General features: G+C 37.3%; 1 protein-coding gene across 1 annotated transcript in view; it reads left to right on the forward strand.

Moving 5' to 3' along the window:
- Positions 1-207: 207 nt before the first annotated feature.
- The window catches only part of ldah (lipid droplet associated hydrolase), a 36,010-nt gene continuing 16,430 nt past the window's right edge, over positions 208-19,787 (forward strand). The window contains exons 1-4 of the mRNA XM_056768838.1: positions 208-340; positions 1,253-1,441; positions 8,248-8,382; positions 16,387-16,556. Of these exons, the coding sequence (XP_056624816.1) occupies positions 235-340; positions 1,253-1,441; positions 8,248-8,382; positions 16,387-16,556 (600 nt within the window). The 5' untranslated portion in view covers positions 208-234. The remainder of the gene's footprint in view (positions 341-1,252; positions 1,442-8,247; positions 8,383-16,386; positions 16,557-19,787) is intronic.

Genomic DNA, 19,787 nt, shown 5'->3' on the forward strand with positions numbered 1-19,787 from the left:
TGCTAATACTAACATAAATATTGTGTGGCAATTTTCTTAATCCTTAATATACGTTTACATTAATACAAGCCTGGTTAAATATGTAGAACATTGGTGAACTTACCTGCTAAATAAAAGAGTGCAGCGAGTACCACTTGGGACATTTTGCACAGACTACAGTAGGGGGCGACAGCGTTCCGTTTGTTTGCAGCCTCGAGAGGAGAAGAAGAGACACTGTAGGAAGTCATCTCTCCAATGTTTTTAATGGTAACTGCTGTCAAAAGATTACCGGTTAATGCCATTAAATCTCTTTTCACAAACCCCTTCCACTCACAAAAGCTCACAAGAAAAGCATCTGTAGGTAAGAAAAGCAACGAAGTATTATCCATGCCACATCATTTTGTCTAAGCATTTTTACTTTGAATGAAGTCGCTTGTTAACTGAATGAATATGCATTATTATTATTATTATTATAAAAAGATTACAGAGGAATGGTTTCAGAGAAGGATATACAGTTCATACATTAAGAAGAAACCTTACTATAAAACTGTACATTGGTCAATGTTGTCTAAATATTGTTGTCAACTCTCTACTTTATCTTTTAAATGTAGAGTCCTGTATATATAGATCATTGTACAGAAGAGACACACAGAGCAAGATTACTGATCCAAAATGTTAGTGCTGTCAATAGATATGAAAGGTTGAAACTTAATAGAAATGTTAGAATTGCTGGTTCTTGTCGTGTCTGTGACTTCTGTTCCAAATACCTTTTATTGTGCTGAGTATCACAAAAACGCCTTGTTGATAATAGATAAAGGTTTAGAGATACACATGAACAATTGAAAGGCAGTTGGCTATGTTTAGATTTAGTTATAAGATGGACCTTTTAAGGAATGAGAACATACAGAGAATATGTACGAATATTTTATAAAAACATAAATGCTGATTAAATATTAAATACTTGGAAGGTGAAATTCAATTTTAAGTTATGTTATGTTTATAATAGGTTATCGTTTTGAATAGAAATCATTATCAGATAGGTTAAATGTATGATTGTTGTTTGATGGAGAAGAAGGAAAGAAAGAAACATAAATTGTGCTCAATTATGATTTATATTTGTCAATTCAGTAATAATGAATGAGATTCCCATGCACTGGGGTTACTTCTCCCCCTTTTGGCTTGTAGCACTCATTTATCAGTTTGGATTCTAGCTCAGCCATGTGTCATCTTTGAAAAGCTGACCCGTGTATCTGGTCTGCTTACTTCGAACCAGAACTACGTGAGGCTGATCCGGTTGATGTGATGTGTAGCCCGGGATCTGAGGGGCACGGAGAGGATGCGTCTGTGGAGCATTTTTACTGCAGAGGTGCAGTCACTGAAGTGCTCAAGTATGGATCAACAGACTTACACTCTGCCATCAAAGGCCCAAACCCTCCCAAAGCGCTCATCCTTATCATTCCAGGTAAGAAGGATGAAGTCTTTGTGTGGCAAAAATACACTTTTTTTTCATTAGTACATTGAAATGTGAATAAATGTTACATTGAATATTCCAGTATATAAAGATTGTTTTGAATCACCCTATGTTTCAAAGACAACTCAAAAGGATAAAGAACTAGTGTATTTAGATTTCAAATTATTTTTGACTGCTATACATCACATTAAGAGAATATTATTTGTTGGCAGGCAACACCTGTATGACCTTTGAACCGTATTGGTCTTTGCTCTACACTAGTCTTGAGATATGACTCATATTCTTTGTGCAAGCTTTTAAGTTTTGGTTGCCAAGATAGAAGCAAGAGTACCTGTTGTAGTTATGGGTAATATGATGCACTGGACATGATACCATGAACATGACATCAGATGTAGGGAGCATAAAGAAAAGTTCAATATGGAATCAGCGCTCTACCTTATTATGCTGTATCAACTTGTGTATAGAAAAGATGAATATAGTTTGAGATGCTGGAATGGCGTTACAAATGAATAAAACAAACAAACCTTTTTATGCTAGGCATTGGGCCAGGAAGAAACCCCACTGAAATGATTGTAATTGTACGTGTCACTGACAGATGCTTCTAGCGGACTGACCTTATAAAAGCTGAGTAGCTCAGAAACAGATATTACACAAAAATAGTTTTTCAGAGACTGTGCACTTTGGATCCTGAATAAAAGATCTGTCATTTTTTACATGAATAAATAGTTTTCAGGTGAAGTTGTTTTATTAACCAGCGATAAATCTATATGCTAAAGGTATTTGATTTAATGGGTTTGTTCTGGCCTGCATATCTACCAAAACAAAGCAAATATTACTTCATGTAAATACACTATATATTAACTGGGAAATCTAACAAAATCTTTCATTGCGATAATAGAGCCAATATAACTTGATTGGTAAAAAATATTATTTACTGTATATTAGACTTTTTATGTAGGGAGGCTTTATGTCTAAAAACGTCATGTCAAGAGTTCCTGTAGCTCATGTATGGTACTATTAACCTCATTAACTTCTCCTAAACAGTCACATTTACACATTTTATATTATGTTTAATTTATTTTGAGTGCTTGTAAAATTGGGGAAAAAAGAGCCTCAACCGCAGATGTCCAGAAAAGAAAGTGTGGTCGGGCTGATGACCTTATAGACGTTTTTCTCTTAGTGGTCTCTTTTCACCAGGCTCTGAATGTCACTGAGCATTGTGCTCAATAGACTCTTTATGAGCAACAGTGAGCTTGTACGGCGGGGCTGTTATTGTAGAGCTTGTGCCCTTTTCTTTAGAGATAACAGCAATAATCACTAAAGTCTGGCCAGAGGCTCCCTTGGCTCTCATATCCACGAGGTCTAGCACAGGTGCTACTGTTTTAATAGCCTTTTTTGTAAGGATGAGGAATGGTGTAGTGTTAAGAAAAGCATGTTATGACTGGGCATGTTAGAAGGAGAAAAACTCATGCAATATTTCTCTAAACGATGGTGGATATTTACAACACCATTAAGTCTTACTGTATTAGCCTTTCTGTAGGTTGATAAGGATTAGTTTTTTTTTTAAATGCCAATTGTTTCTTGTTGTTTTATGTTGTTTTAGCAACATCAGGTTAGAAACAGGCACATTGACATTTATGTGCTAACGTATGTAAATGCAAGATCATCTCACTTCACAAAGGACACCATCTGTGTTAACTATGTGGACCACTGGATGGCAGCAGGTTTGTTGTGTGATTCTGTAGTTGGTTTTGAATGTCCCCTGCTGGGCACAGCATCTTATGTTGGGTTCTGTATCAAAGGACATTAAGCTTGCCGTAGGCCAACACTGAAAACAGTCACTGTGATAGTAAAAATGAAATAAAGTTTAACTAATAGTTTGCTTCCCCCTTCAATGGAAGTGTGTACTCAAAACTTTTGGATGAGTTTTAATATGAAGTGTTTAACTTTGAATGTTAATCCAATTTATATGGTATTTGTTTATCCAATTTCAATGGTATACAGTTTTAAACAAGTTGCTAAGCTCTTTCTGGTTTTAAAGTAAAAATGTAAGTTTAGATCTCTCTTAGTATGCAGTGCAGAGATGTTCAGTGGGTCAGGGATAGATCTCCAGATGGTTCTGATTTATAGGAACCTGCTGTGCAAAGCACTCCGCTTGTCCCGGCAGCTGCATCCAATAGCCCACAGTATCACATTGTTTGATAATTCATAATAATCAAAGATTTCTTTTGCCTTTGCCATCTTTAGACAATATAGCCAAACTGTTTTACTCTTTTCTTTCTGTATATTGAAAGTTGAAAGTTTGAGGCAGTTTCTCTTAAATGATGTGGTTAATAACAAGTATCTCTGGTCTTTTTTTATCTACTCCAAATGTTTCCACAGGGTCTTTTTTCAGTATGGAAACTAATATTAATATGTCAGATTTAATAGTTCATGCAAGTAACAGCCTCACTCCACCCTTTACTTTACTGACCGCCTTTCATAAAATTCGATGGAAGTTCTACAATTATGATTCTCTTGCTAGCATTCGATGAGCAGGTGGATCAGGGGGCGCGAAGGGCTTGCCAAGAGAGGTTATTATTTTTGCTTTTTCGTGCATTGCTGAGATTTGAGGTGTAATGCTTTTAGGAATGTTACCTGGAGGTTGTATTTGACCACTGGTCCAGTGCTGTAAACCGCTGACATTTTACCACCCTTCAACTGCGGGACGAAATTATTCAATGACTGGTGGAAGATTAAAGATTTGTGAAGACCGTTAAATTTTGTATTGAAAAACTGAAGTTTCCCCATCTTAAAATGTTTTATGACTGGTTAGATCGAAGATTTAGCATGATGAAAGGTCTGTAAATTAATGAATCTGATACAAAACTATTATTTTGGCATAAATAGAAATAAATATTTGTGTTTTCTGAATCTCAACACAGATTTCAAAGGCGCAGCATCAGTTTAATGTTTAATTAAGTTTAATGTAATGTCACTGATCTGTTTTTTTTTGACAAGAGTGAATATACAAACGTTTTTGCCATGTGGCATTGTATAGCATCCTATAATCTTAAACAATATACTAAGGTATATAGACTTGGTCAATTAATTTTAAACTGACTGTTATATTAAAAATACATGATGTCATATTCTCTTTTAATTCGTAAATTGTTCTTTTGCTGTCAGGCTCTTCCAGCTCCTGAGGTAGACAACTTCCCTATTGCCTTTTATCTGGGATTACAATACCTCTTGAATAGATTGAACTAACCCCGGGAGAGTCATCTGTCAGGTGATCTGGCTATAGTCACCCCTGTGTCTGCTGGTTTGCCAGAGTCAATAAGCATTTTCACTTGTTCATCTCCCTCTGCAGACAGGATCAGCTTTATAAATTAAAGACTTCACACACTGGCTACCTGAACAAATTCCACTAGATGCTATAATGCATTCCTTAATGAGAGGGTTATGCTATGAAACTTGTACCTTTAGTAATTTGATTGCTTAAAAAAAGAAAATTCAACTTTGTGTTTTACAAATGGGTTTAAATTACAGTGGGCCTTCTTGAGATTAAATAATACGTTTTAATGTTTTTCAATCAATAACTCAATAACAGGGTCGATTGTTATACACATTACTTAGAAAAAGACATGAAACATAATTACATTTCTTTCCAGTTATACTGTAACTTGCTTACTTTGTAAAGTCATGGTTACAGGGTTGACATGTAAAGATCTTGACAAACATAAAAATTATGTTTGTACTGACAAACATACAAGTTATTAAAAAGGAGACATGCTTAATAAAAGTACTTAAACACTTGAAGGAATGTTCAAACCAGGGCAAAGTTTTTAGAATAGTACTTTAAAAAATGAATATGAATCAAAAAGTGTCGCTGCTTAATTTTGACACAACTTCAAGTGTAACTTGATGCTTCTTTAAATCTTTTTTTATTGCTTATAGAATATGAATATCCATCTGTAGACATTTTCTATGTCATATAAAATGCCAAGATGGGTGGTTTAATACAATGGTTGCAGACTATAACCTGTGTTTAGCCATAATGTACAGTACTGCTATCAAAAGCCATTCTTTATTCACATGCCAGATTTGAGGAGATATTTCATTCTATGGAATCCACTTGGGTTCCACATCACGGCTGGGGTTTATCCATTGATTTAGTGGCTTCCCTCCTGTGTGTGTATGTGAGTTAGGGGTGGTAGGTGAACAGTCAGGTTTGTGCGTGTGTGTGTGTAACAAAGGGAGAATGTCCTGCACCTGCAGGGCTACGTCAGTGGTGTGGTAGTCCAGGCAGTCTTGGGGTCAGAGACGGCAGGCAGGGTATCTGTTAAATGTCCCGGTGAGCAGCCCTGGATTTATGAATTTAGGGAGAGGGGGAAATGATAATGTGTGGGAGAGGAGTGGATAGCTCATGCCTCTGTCCTTTTTCCCCGGTAGGAACGCCTCCTTTGCATTCTTTCACCACGCACGGAGGCAAGCGCTTCTGAATCGCTGTTAGGCGGGTGATGTGCATTAAATTAAATGGAAGTGGATTAAAAACCGAGAGCAGAGGGAAGATGCTTCTGTTCCTGATGTACTTAATCCCACAAATATACAATAGACATATACATGGATATTCAAGTTGCATTAATAAAAAATAAAATAAAGGGTATCCTTAGCTTTGTATACTGTAGACCAGTTTTACTGCACCAATGCATCGTTGTTCTTTTGTTGCACATATTGCTTCAATTTTTTCCCCCTACTTGGTAAGGATACTTTGGATAAAGTGTCTGCTAAATGACTAAATGTAAATGTAGTTCAGCCACAAACAAAAAGGATGAAAATGCATTATTTCCTCACCTGTAAGTTGTTCTAAACCCATGTGCTGTTTTTTTAAAAAATACAGAATATACATTTAGGCATTTTGCAGACGCTTTTGTCCAAAGCGACTTGTATTGTATTACACTATACATTTGTTTCTATGTATGTGCAAACCCTGGGATCGAACCCATGACCTTGGCTTTGCCACTGATCCACAGTAAATTATATGACATCTTTTACTTGTCCTCTTGTCATTTCAAACCTGTATGACTTTCGTTCTTCTGCAGAACACCAATGCAGATATTTCGAATAATGTTAGTAACCGTGCAACTGGGGTACCCATTGAATTGCATTAGTTTTGTGTCCGTACATTAAAAGTCAATGTGTACGGATTTGGTAAATGATGCCAGAATTTTCTTTTTTGGGTAAACTTTCCCTTTAACTAAGCAGAGCTGCGTTCAAGCTGTAGAGCACTTGTCGCCTCTTCCACCTTCCCTACCCCATGTCTGTGGGCCCATGTGTGACACTGAAATCTTTGATTCCATCTCTGCGTTTAGTGCAAGGCAGCCGGTGGCTTTATTGTGGCAGCTGGTCGGGAAAAACCTGCCATTTCCAATAATAGTGTCTCAAAGCAGTTCGGCCTTTGAGCACGTCAAGTCCCATCTGAAAGAGATTTGGAAACTCTCAGCATGAATGAAAACATACAAATGGATTTAATCAGTCTGAAGGGAGCTCAGAAGGGCTGCTGTTGGCCCTCGTGCCTGCCTCGCACAGGCATATCGGTGCACGATATCTCGGCGTACGCTGCCCCAGCTGTGAGATCTGGCTAGAACGGTGCTTCACTGCTGGATGTGTTGAGAAGCACACACTACAGGACTGCAAGACTGAATCACTGTGGTACGCACAAGTTTCTTGTCATCTGCGATTGAATTGTCTTAGTAGCAGCATATGAAACAACACAATGCAACAAGGTGCACAAATTGTGAACTCTTTTTCATTCACTATCTCTGTGAAAACAACAATTGTAAAAGGTCTGTGTTATACTTTTATTTTACGTCACCTCAGAAGGACACACAGCATCACGGTGAATTCATCACTACGTGAGGCTGTGACCTGTCGATACTCTCTTGAAATGAGAGGGTGAGTTGGCTTTGACCACACAGAGTGTCCATTGTTCCGCTGTGGAGGCAGCTGGGTATCAGAGACGCCATTTACCTCCTTATCTCCCCTCACTTGCAGTTAACCTCATCTGTGAAGAGCAACAGAACTACGTAAGCAGACCTCTGCTTTTTCTTTAAATCAGGATTAAAGACAATGCAGTGCTCTGCCGATTCTGTCATTTTGAGCAATTAACAAAGGTCACGATATTGGTCACGATATTGGGCGATAATAGGAATATATCGTTGACCAGGTAAAAATTCAGAAGATGGAAAGTTTTATTGTGTTTCAAAAATTGTGACTTTGTTGTTGGAATACTCGTGTGCCATTACAGAACTTTAATGATATAAACATGAATTACACTGCGCTCTGGAATACTTAATTCTGGTTGTCAAATGGCGATATTCATGGTCTGATATTCCCAGATAACAACCGCTCAACACTAATAACACATGGTAAACTGGATGCTGCAAATCATTCTGACAGGCAGTTTAAAATTCCCCTAAAAAATCCAAATTGAAATATATATTTTAATAACATGTATAGCATTATATTTATAAATGAATGAACCACATTGCCTGTTCTTATGTCTTACAACCGGAAGTAAACAGGCTTTCCTCATGGAAGGTTTACATTGGTTAATAATTAGCTAATAAAACATTTCAAATTAATATTTAATGTTCAACAACTTGCTTATAAGGTAAGTAGCTATGTAATAAGCGCAATAATTTAGTAATAATGCAAACTTTGATGTTATGTTTCTTGGTACAGTGTCTGACTATCCTTGGAACGAAGTATTAAATATACATGTTTGTCTCAACAAGACTTTCCCTTTTCCACAGGTAACCCAGGTGTAGTGGGCTTCTATAAGACATACATGTGGACGCTGTATCAGACGTTCCTCAGAAGATATCCAGTGTGGGCTGTGAGCCACGCTGGACACTGTATGCCTCCAGACACCTTTGATATGATTGAAGGTGGGCAATTTTCTATATTCACATTTATTGAAGCTGGACTTGTTTCTTTATTAATACATAAATAAACGTATAAACACGTAAGGAAATGGTACTTTTGGATACTTGAAAAATAGTGGCCAATATTCACTGGAGGGACACTAGTTGGGGACAAATTTTACATTTTCAAACCACACATAGAGGAAATCCCAGTATATTTATGTGTGTAATTTGCTAAATAAAAGTCCTCTACATTTTGAAGTTAAACTCTGTTCCCCCTTGTAATTAACTCCGCACCCCCGCGTTCCCTCCATTTCCAAGCCATTTAATTGTACGTTTACCAGGTCGCCTCATATTAAGATCATATATGACCAGGGGAATACTACTGACTATATCAGTGTGTCATAATTCATATATGAACTGTGATCATTATACTGAGATCAAATATAATGCATAGCATCTCTTGGCTTGGTCAAGAAGCCCCTCTACATGTTTCTGGCCTTTGTGACTCGGCGTGATGTCATCACCACTGTCCCCATGAAGTCAGTAGATGGCAGCAGACAATGAAGTGACTTCAGTTTTGCTAGGATTTTAATCTATTATGTGTTTCCGATACTATGTGTCTTTTTAGCTGCTCCTTTTTTAAAGATTTAAAGCCCTTTTTTTACGCTCTAGTATCAATGTACAGAAACAGGAAGCAACAAGGAGAGTCCAAACCCGGTGTTTGCATCACATCCTGTCTGCTAAGATGCCTTGTTGATTTGTGTAGGTTTCAATCCTTTGATGTGTGTGGTATTCCACAATCCTGTGAATGCAGTTCATTGGTAAATGGGAAAAAATATCACCTTGACTGTCAGCAGTTTTGGGCACATATTTAGGTCACTGATATTTTGGGTTGTCAGGTAGTCCTGGATCTTTTTATAGAGCGCACAGTAAGGTGGAATGCATTCAGGACCGACGAACCGTGCCAACTGGCCTCTTCCTGAAGCAGTATATGAAAGTCCGGTATCTTCATCCATAAAGTAGTGTGGACGTTTTTATTGAGCTTGCTACGTGGGAAAAACATTACCAAGCCCTCACCTGTAATAAGACAAACCACATGCAGATGGCTGAGATGTCCAAAAAAAGCATCTTCGCAGGCTCGCGTGATGGATGGGATGGTCCAGGTGGACATTGCTCCCGTCAGGTGTGCTGTCAGGACCAACAAGCTGTGGGGACCTTGAAATTGTCAGTATGGTGGAGCTATTGACCACCAAAAATGATGTTGTGAACCAGATCCCTAAATCTTCCAGAAGATACAATATGTTCCAAAAAACGTCAGTACCTGCAGTCTCGAGCCTCTTACAGAAGGCAATAATATATAAGCATCAGACAATTGCTTTTTTTCATTGTAAACACATGGAATGCTTTAACCGAATTACAGTCACAAAACATTCAGTGACACACAGCTGATCTCCGGGTAACGCAACAGATGATGCTGGTTACATTATGTCGCACAATCACGAACCGGATGATTAAAAGTCAAAACCCGACATTGGAATAAAACGTGCCAAAAGATGACAAGCTGGAGGGTTTTGCCAAGCAAGGCAGATGAAAGAGAAGCCGCAATTAAAAGTTCTCAAAACTCGCTATTTGAGTGACATCCTCGATTAGCGTCAACGCATGTCTCGAGCAGGGCGGTATCGAATGTGCGGGCTTTTATTTCCCGGCCCATTGTCTTGTTCTTCTCAATGATCCATCCCTCATCATGTTCTACCATTTGGTTCACAGATGCCCCGTCGCAAGGAAATAGTTGCTTGCGTTTACTGCAGAGGATGTGGGGAATGAGACCGGAACTAACTAAGAACTGCTTGTTCATGGCTGTGGCTAGAAGGGATTACAATAATAATAAAATAGTAAATAACTGATTTTCAGCATGGCAAAAATTATGTGGAATTGACTAAAAACGTGGAGAAAAAAAAATCTTTAGTTTGAAAACAAATATATAAATATAAAATATTATTTATACATTAGAATTGGAGGATTTGAGTGTTTATTCGTATGGTTTTCTGTGACGGTCATAAGGTTGACCTTGGAAAAACAAATTTTAGTTAAAGGTACTACTTGATCTGAAAAGTTTGAGAACCACTGCTGTACTGTAATAGGTTGCAATGTTTAGTTTGATGCAAAGATCCAACGTTTATTACTTTAAAAGTACATTAAAGTGATAGTTTGGCCAGACAATGAAATTGCTTCATTATTTAGTCAATCTCATTTTATTCCAAACCTGTATGACTTTCTTTCTTCAGCATAATGCAAAAGAAGATATTTTGAAGAATGTTAGTAACCAAACACCTTTAGGCCCCAATGACTTCCATTGTATGGACAAAAAACAAGACATTTCTAAAAGTACATTTCTTAAAATACCTTCTTTTGTGTTCGCCAGTCTTACAAGTCATGTTCAGGTTTTGAATGAATAAATAATGGTGATTTCATCTTTGTTCAAATGTTGGCAAGTTAAATCTTGGGAATTATTTTATAACTCGTTAAACCAAAATGTTTCAGCTGTGTTACTCATCATTTAGAATAACCTGCAAATTAAAGTTCAAATAAATACATTTTACGGGAAATCAATATTTAATTATGCTGAAATTGTGCAGTTTAATCCGTCAACATGTTTTGCTTTAGGTTGAATGTTTCAAAGAGCTGGTTAATTGGTGGTCTTCCTCGTGATGCTTTCCATAACACCATGACATCACCAACTGGGCCATCAAACGTAGTTTACAGTTTCTCCTTTGGACGAGCCTTCAAACAACTCCAGGTTTTCGAATCCAACCTCCTCCAAAAGTCACTGTTGCCCGAGTGCACTGTGAATGCCGCCCATTGATTTACTACTGTTCAAAGAGCACCTGGTCAGCCAGGGGTCAGTAACAGGATTGGTTATTCTGAACCAACAAAAAACTTGTTTCGTCTGGGAAAACATCCCATCTAACACAGCCACAGAGAGTCTTCTTTGATAAGATCTTAAAGTCCCAAACACTTGAGTTCCGATGACATTTTAAGGCTGGCTGTATTTACCAGCATATATTAAGCGATATAACATCCTTGTGTATCGGAAACATAAACAAAGCAGGGGTGAAGGTGGTAGGGTAAACATGACACATTTCTCTGTGGAGGAGCTGTTCCTGTGGTTGGCAATTTGTGATTAATGCTCTTTGATTACAGTAAAAATATCTCTTTAATACAAACATCGGCAACGTTTCGAAGCCTGCCAATGTCAATAAGCCTGTTCTGTGTCAAGCTGTGTTCCAAACCTACACATCTCATTCATTTTGTCAGGGCGTGATAAAGGTGCTGTGTGTAATTTATTTTTGGCGGGGATCTGTTGACAGAAATGCAATATAATATACATAACTAAGTCTTCAGAAGTACATAAAAAAACATTGTTTTTATTGCCTTAGAATGAGCTATTTCTATCCACCTCACATATAATTCACCATGGTGTTTCTACAGTAGCCCTGAATGAACAAACTGCTTTACAGAGCGCGTTTCGTAAATACAAGAAAAATACGTTATCTCCTTAAGCAAAGAAGCGATAACGCGACGATATCTTTGTCCTGTGAATGGCACCATAGTGCTTCGTAAGGGAGGGGTGAAGTGAGCCTTTGGCTGCAATTCGCAATTTCACTGCTAGATGCCGCTAAGATTTCCACATTGCTCCTTTAAAAGGGTGCTGCAACAATGTGTCATGCATTCTGACTTCTTTACAATTTAAACGTGCTGTCTTCTCATGATTATCATGGTCAAGTTGTCAAAAAACGAGTTGGGCGTATTACGTAGTATTTCTGTGCTCGATACACCCCCCAACGAATTATCCAGGAACAGCAAGCGGCCGCAAGGACAGCAGGAGAAGGAGCACGCCAGAAATAATCGTACAGCTGTATCTTATCTTTTATAAATGTGATCAAACTAAATACTCTTCGAAGATACGTATGCAATACTCTATAGGTACTCAAGATTTATATGAGATTGGCAGAAACCACATGTGTTAGGGCCATTTTAAGATAACTATTTTTCAGAACCGACTTTTCCTCTCTGATATGATATAACAACCCACTATTTATGACCAGGCTATTTAAAAAGGCAGAAATTCCCTAATTTTTGTGAGATAGTACAAGGAAAACAGTTCAATGTAAATGGTTTGGTTGATGTGGCCCTTTCACCAGTTATAAACAGGTTGGCATTACATTTCTCTTTAAAATAAAAAAAGGGAAATCGAAGCAAATGTTTTAAGCAAAGTTAGCCTAACATCGCCCTGATTTGCCAAATACTGTGAAACGTAATTAAGACGGCTTAATTACATTTATCCTCGTAACAATTGTTTGCTAGGTGCCAGATGTTCTGTCTGATCTATCAACATCTGTTTTCCAGTGTCTAAATGAAAGATTTTTATGTGTAATTAGTTAAGTTTTGGCAACCTTTGACCCTAGAGACTACTGGTGCGGTTTCTTCATCATCTCATTTGCTGAGGTACATCACGCTTTTATAAACATACATGCTTTAAATGTGAACAGCATGTTCTTGTATTCCAAATACATCAAATATTTGATCCCCTAAGCTTACAGCATAAGAGCAGAGTGAAAAGCCCTCTACATCCACCCATTTTTAATCAGTAACACCATTGTTGTGGTTGATATTCAGAAATCTGATCCGTGGATGAAGCATGCTCCACACATTGCACATTTTTGAGAAGGAAGGTAATCGCTTAACAGCTCGCTCCTATATGTGTCTATGATCTGGTCAAAATAGTGTAATGTATTGGACACTGGCGTTGTATTTGTGTTTGACATTTTTTGATTTTTGGGCCTGTTCATCAAAAGTTCCTTTCATTTCGATTTTGTTGCATATGGTAATGGTCTTCCTTTGGTTTAATCCTAAATCGTTACGCAGATCATGGCCCAAGATTATCATATTAAAGTCAATTTGAAATCAAATTGGCAAAATCCTAGCTTTGTACATGGTAAATCCGATCACATTATTTAAAAACAAAATAAATGCTTATCTTGTGGTTTATACTAGTGTTAAATATAGTCTTTGCTTTAACGTGCATAAGCACACTTGTACTTATAATATGTGCTATAATGCATTCTCAACATTATGCCCACAAACTGTTGTAAAATGTAGTTCTAGAAATACTTGGATGTGTATTTAACATGTAGCATAGTCTTAAATGTTCATGAGGTAATCCTGAGGGGGCACTTGGTGTGTGGACTTCAGTCGTTTTTGTGTTTGGGCTCTGAGCTCACAGTGCCCCTCTGTGCTGGTAGATAAACATGCACGGCCCCTTTGTAGGCAAAGCGGAGTGGGAACCTTCAGAAAAATATCAAGATCAGATTTGGAAAATGGGAAATGAGGGGTAAGAAGTGGTTAGGGAGAGCTAAATATGTGTACATGCACAGGTCAGTGCCTTCACAGCACAGTGCCTGATCTCACTCAGAAACATGAATAGACTTGGATTGAGGGCCTGTCGATGTACTTGGCTTTAAAGCAAATATAGGTTGAATAGTTGTTTTTAAGTGTGCGAAGTAGTTTTTCAGAGAAGGACCTACTAAATATGACATCTTGATATTAAACCACAGTACTTCTCATTACAAGCAATATATACACACACAACTTTAACAGTTTTGAGTCCTATTAATATACTGTAAATTCTGGTTGCTGTATTAGCAGTTTTCAGGTGTTACGATGATAAAAATGATTTTCCGAAGATGGCTAACAAATAAATAAGGGATAATGTCTGTACAGTGAATATTGGATAATAAAACTTAGGACATTGTATTTTATCTGGCTTACTGCACAGCTGCCTACTATATGAATTGAGAGTCTGATATAAATGTAATATTGATTTGAGTTGAATACAAAAATGATTGACCCTAGGAAGTGATTGACTGTCACAGTTTTCCAGAAGGCTGTGTGATAAAAACTATATATATGCAAGGAAAATTAATACAGTATTTAAAGGTAGTGATCAGATTTCAGAACTAGATGTAAATTGAGATATTCCCATAAATAAATTAAAGGTCCAGTGTAGGACATTGAGTGACATCTAGCGGTGAGGTTGCGAATTGCAACTAAGGTTGGCTCACTCCCTTTCGAAGCACTACGATGTAATTGCGCTTCTTTGCCGAAGGGGATAATGTATTTACAAAACACGCTCAGTTTGTACGTTTAGGGATACTGTAGAAACTATTTAGAGATCTCAACCTAAGGGAATCCGCGGTATACACATATAGAAATAGCTCATTCTAAGGTAAAAACATAACGCTTCATTATGTTAGGTCTTTATACACCTCTGAACACATAGTTTTGTATATTACATTTCATTTCTGTCAATAAATACTTCAAAGAATTTCACATCGGACAAATTACGTTAATATTGAATACTATTTTAAATGGACCGATTGCAATTTTCACATTTCTTGAAAATTCAAGCTCAAATATTTTTGCAATTTCTAATCACAGAAAAATCTGATTTGTGCAAAGACTTAATTTTAGAAATGCATCCATATATGTCATAGCTGCACTTTTTCCTCTTTTAATTCATGTGCCATGTGACCTGCAGTGTCAGGATAATACATTTGTTGACGATAGGTGTTACATATTGTGTTAAAGATTCCCTTATGCTTTCCTATACAATTTTGCATATTTATGCTATGTTGCTCATGAAACACAATTCGTAATTTTGCTTTTTCTCAGATCTTGAGCAGTCCTTTTTTATAGCCTTTCTTATCTTATCATCCTTTCACATGCACTGGTATTTTATGCAATAAAAGTGATTTAGGGTTTAAACTTTTTAAATGGTTTTCATTTTTTTCCCCTTCCTTTTTATGTCTCCTTCATGTGCCTATGTTCCTTGAGGTCACATCCGCTCCTTTGGTCTCCCTCCTGCTTCTCTTTCCCTTCCATTTACGGTATATGTATGAATGTAAAGGGGCAATAGAGGTAGCGGACAGTTTCACTTTTGGAGTTTGGAGGGCTTAAACAATAAGTTCATGCATAAGCTCTTTGTCAGGAAAAGATTGAAATTGAACTCTCGTTGTATGAAATAAAGTTTTGGACATTCTTCCATGAATACAGCTCCAAAAATAATTGGAGCGACGCGAGGGTAAACAAATGCTGACAGATTAAAATTTTTGAGTAAACTGTTGATTTAATTCAGACCAAGATGCACAGAAAGACAGTTGTCACTGGTTCAGAATATGTTCATTAGTCTTTCAACAGTAATCCAATTCCAGAAAATTTAAGAGACCCCCAGGATTTGTTTCACGCTCGCAGCAGGTTTCATAATAAAACGGGTATAAGTAATTAGCCATGTGCAACCATGTCAGCTGGGATAACTCTATTATTTTAGTAAGAGAAGAGGTTGCTGTGCACTCCAGAAACCATATATTGTGAAATGTCTCATGAAGGAGCACTTTGTCTATTTACGTCTTGAAGCTAATATGAATTATTTCTCTCTCCCTTCTGGTACTCCCATCTCCCAGCGTCTCATCATCAACAATTTTGCTCTCATAACTCATCACTGTGATAACCGCCTCAGTCTCACCCAACCAAGTTTAGCTTCTTCTCTGTCCTTTTTTCTTTTGTCTCTGGACCCTCTCTCTGTAACTCTTTCTCTTTTCTTAGGTTAACAGTGTTGAATTGCGGTTAATAAAGTCTGCCAAGCGCTATCAGGATCTCCAGTTACCGGAATTGTTCAATAGAGCGTAATTTTACTCCTTTCCAAAGAAATAATGAAGAACAAGATCAAGATGTTAAAAGTGAACTTCTCACATGGAGCGCTTACCAGTTTAAAGTGCCTTCTGGGGTCTCTGCAATTTATACGTGTGAGATGCATTCGGAGGTTTCCAATTAATGAAATGAGGCAAATTTGCATAATCGTATTGTTGTTATATTTATACGTCCTCGTTTATGATTGTTGATGATTATTCAAGTTTTGGCAATTATCTTGGCCATCTCGTAATGTTAGATATTTGTTCTTTTTTAAAGATGCATCTGTTGCTGAGAAGGAGGATGTTTTCGGGCTCGATGGACAGATTGAACACAAGCTGGCCTTCCTTCGGAAGCATGTACCTCAAGAGACACTTCTGCTGCTGATTGGTCACTCCATCGGCTGCTACATCATCCTGGAGATGATGAAGAGAGACCCAGAGCTAAAGGTATCTTAATGAGGAAAGCAAATCCATTAAACTAATACATTTTTGCTTTAAGAACACAAGTTTCAAGTATATACATGTTCATCAATAGTGCAGAAATAAAAAAGGTAACTTTAATATTTAAATTAAATAAATAGTTTAAATATAAAACTATTACATTAAATAGATTTAACATTCGTTTATTTTGCAGGTAAAGAATTGCATTTAGAATTAGAAATTTTTAGATTTTTGTGTTAATTTAGAAAAACAAGAGATTATTTAACAAATTTCAAATTTATATTTTAATGAATTACTAATTAATTAATAATCAATTAATAAGAGATTATTTAATGAGTTACAAAGTAAAGACGGTTTCATCAGACTCACTCTGGCCTGACGTTAACTTCTTGTTTGTGTTTAATTGTATTATTATAAACATAATTATGTACAAATATTAATATTAAATATTTTATTTATATTCATATGAATATTTTATTGATTATTAATTGTACTAAACTTATTTAAACCTAATTAGCATGTAATAGAGTCTTTGCACTGGTCTCCCAGAATTAAAGTTTGGGCCACTTAAAGTTTGTTTGTTGTTGTTGTCGTCGTCGCTGAAACCGTCTATACATTTGGCTGCAATGTCACTTTGCCAGTGTATGAGGTTCATAATATAGAATCTTGGGAACATATTCAAGAATTTTGTTTTGAGTATAAAGTATTCAAGCGATATTCAAGAATTAAAAGTTTATGAAAGCTGCCAGTGCAAAAGAATAATACTTGGTACTGTGAACCACGGTGGATGTGCTTTAGTCAGAATTGCTCCTTCAAACGTCTTATTTTAAACAAGTGAATTAAAATAGGCTCCTGACTATTCACCCATTCTCTGTTTTAATGTCCATCTGCTGATTCTTTCTGGTTTACCGCATTAAACGGTACAAGTAATGGCTACCACCTTCTGTGTGCAGAACCTCCAAAGACCACCTCTGTGATTTGGAAGTTTGGCATCGCAAGACAAGCTGCCAAAAAACGGTCACTGTATGTAATACCTGAGAGCGCAATGAGACAATCAGTATGACACTTCTTCACAGAAAAATATTTGATTTTCTTTCTCACTGTGGGGTTTTCCTGCTCTTAGAATGTGCTCTTTATCATTTTTATTTTCAGCTATTCTCTTTACCTACAGATCTTTCTCCCTCTCTCAACCATTCCAGTTTTTTTTTGTAATTCCCCTCACTAAAGAGGTGTGTTTTCCTTCTGGCAAAGGGAAATGAGTTTAAGCTCCTTTAATGGGTCCGGCGCAGTTATGCACTGCTTTCCTCGCAGTGCTAAAGATCTATATCATTATTATGGTGATAAAAATATGTTCTGATACTTCTGGAAACAATCCTCGTGCACTCTTGTGGAAAACATTTAGTCGAGGTTTTAAATTGTCATTTTAAAACAAGCTACAAAGCTGCGCTTGTTTTATTCTTTCTTTGTGGTTTTCCATCCCATTCCGAACATCAGGTTGCATTTTCACACATACTTAAAACATCATTTTAGAAATCCCCTTACATTAAACTATGAAAAATACTTTTTTCAGGCCATTAAAACGTTATTTTGTCTCTTTCAGACTTCAGAATGCCTAGTTAAATCTATGATGTATTCAGATACGTCGTGGGTCAAAGACCAAAACATGCATGAGCGTACTAAAATATTTCCTGTCTCACTACAGATTGCCGGCTGCCAGGAAGCCAACCTGGCGATCGTGCCTGGTAACATATGATGTGTGATAATCACAAACTGGTACTAAGGGCTCTAGATATTTATTTTGGAGTGGAAGAGGACCAGTAAAGTCGGTAGAAATGATGGTAGGGGTTTCTCCACTGTGCTTCTGGTGAAGAATGGCTGCAGATTTTAGCATCAGACCAGGTGCTGTATGAGGTGGATGGGAAACCTTCCGAACACATTGCCAAGTTTGGAGTGTAGAGATCTTATACACCGGAGGGGCTTAATCGTTTGTCTCTTTGGAATTACTTACTGGCTGCAATGAACCGACTCCGTAGACTGCATCTGCCATCTTCAGAAAATACAGTCGAGAAGAAGTTATTGGCTGACAATTGAACACCCTATAGAGATTCTTTAAAGGGACAGTACACTCAAAATAAAAATTCTGTCATTTACTCAGCCTCTTGTCATTCCAAACCTTTATGGCTTTCTTTCTTCTATAGAACAGAAAAGAAGATAATTTGAAGATGGTCGGTAACACAATAACAGAGGCATGTCTTGACTTGCATTGGTTTTGCGTCCATACAAAAAAAGGAAATGTTAATGTATCTTCTTTTGTATTCTGCAGGTTTGAAATGACAAGAGGGTGAGTAAATGATACCAGAATTTTCATTTTTGGGTAGCCTATCCCTTTTAGATGTTGGGAAGTCCTGTCTTTAGCAGAGTGATAATATTTTCTTCTGACACAATATTGTTTTTGTCTCTTCCTGGGAGTGAGCACTTATGTGTGTGGGTGTGCGTGTGTCATGGTATCCTGGCTGGGCCGTCGTTCGGGGGCGAAGGCCGGCCTGCCAGTCGTAAAGTTATTGGCTTTATTTCATTTACTCGAGTAAAAATTCATTATAGTCACAACGTGAGCCGAGCAAGAACTTCAACATTACAGCATACAGCGCTGGCTTAGATTCACCGCACAACAGCTCTAGATTTTAAAGGTCCCAGAACGGGCCGTGTCCTGTCCAGCCCATTGGATATGCAGTCGCACGATTAAGAAAACACATTGATTTTCTTATCTGTTATTATTACACGGCTCTCTGGAATGCTTGATTCTGATTGGTTAGATTATTTGCTGCTTTCTACTGATATTTTTGTGTATCGATTGCGGATTCAACTATTATCTGTTGCGACCAATTTTCTGCATAACTGTGAAGTATTAATAACTCTATTACTTAATGTTCTCTTTTTCTCGCATAAATCAAATTTTATGTCAATTTAGTTATTTTATAAGCGTTCGTATAATAATCATGAAGTCATTCCAAGTTTTACTTATATGTCTTGACTGATGTTCTAGTTGCTCTGAGTGGTGTGGACCGCTGTAGGAAATGTCATGCAGTCCGAATCTCCAGTTGATCTGCACGTCATTAACATTCCTCCGCTATCACAACCCACCCTCACATCTCAGATCTGCTGAAGTCAGATTGTGACGTTTAAACTCTCCTCACCCCTTCACCAGATTTAAGGGACTCCTTCCCCCTTCCTTGCTGT

This window comes from Triplophysa dalaica, chromosome 15, assembly GCF_015846415.1.
Source record: "Triplophysa dalaica isolate WHDGS20190420 chromosome 15, ASM1584641v1, whole genome shotgun sequence".
Lineage (NCBI taxonomy): Eukaryota > Metazoa > Chordata > Actinopteri > Cypriniformes > Nemacheilidae > Triplophysa > Triplophysa dalaica.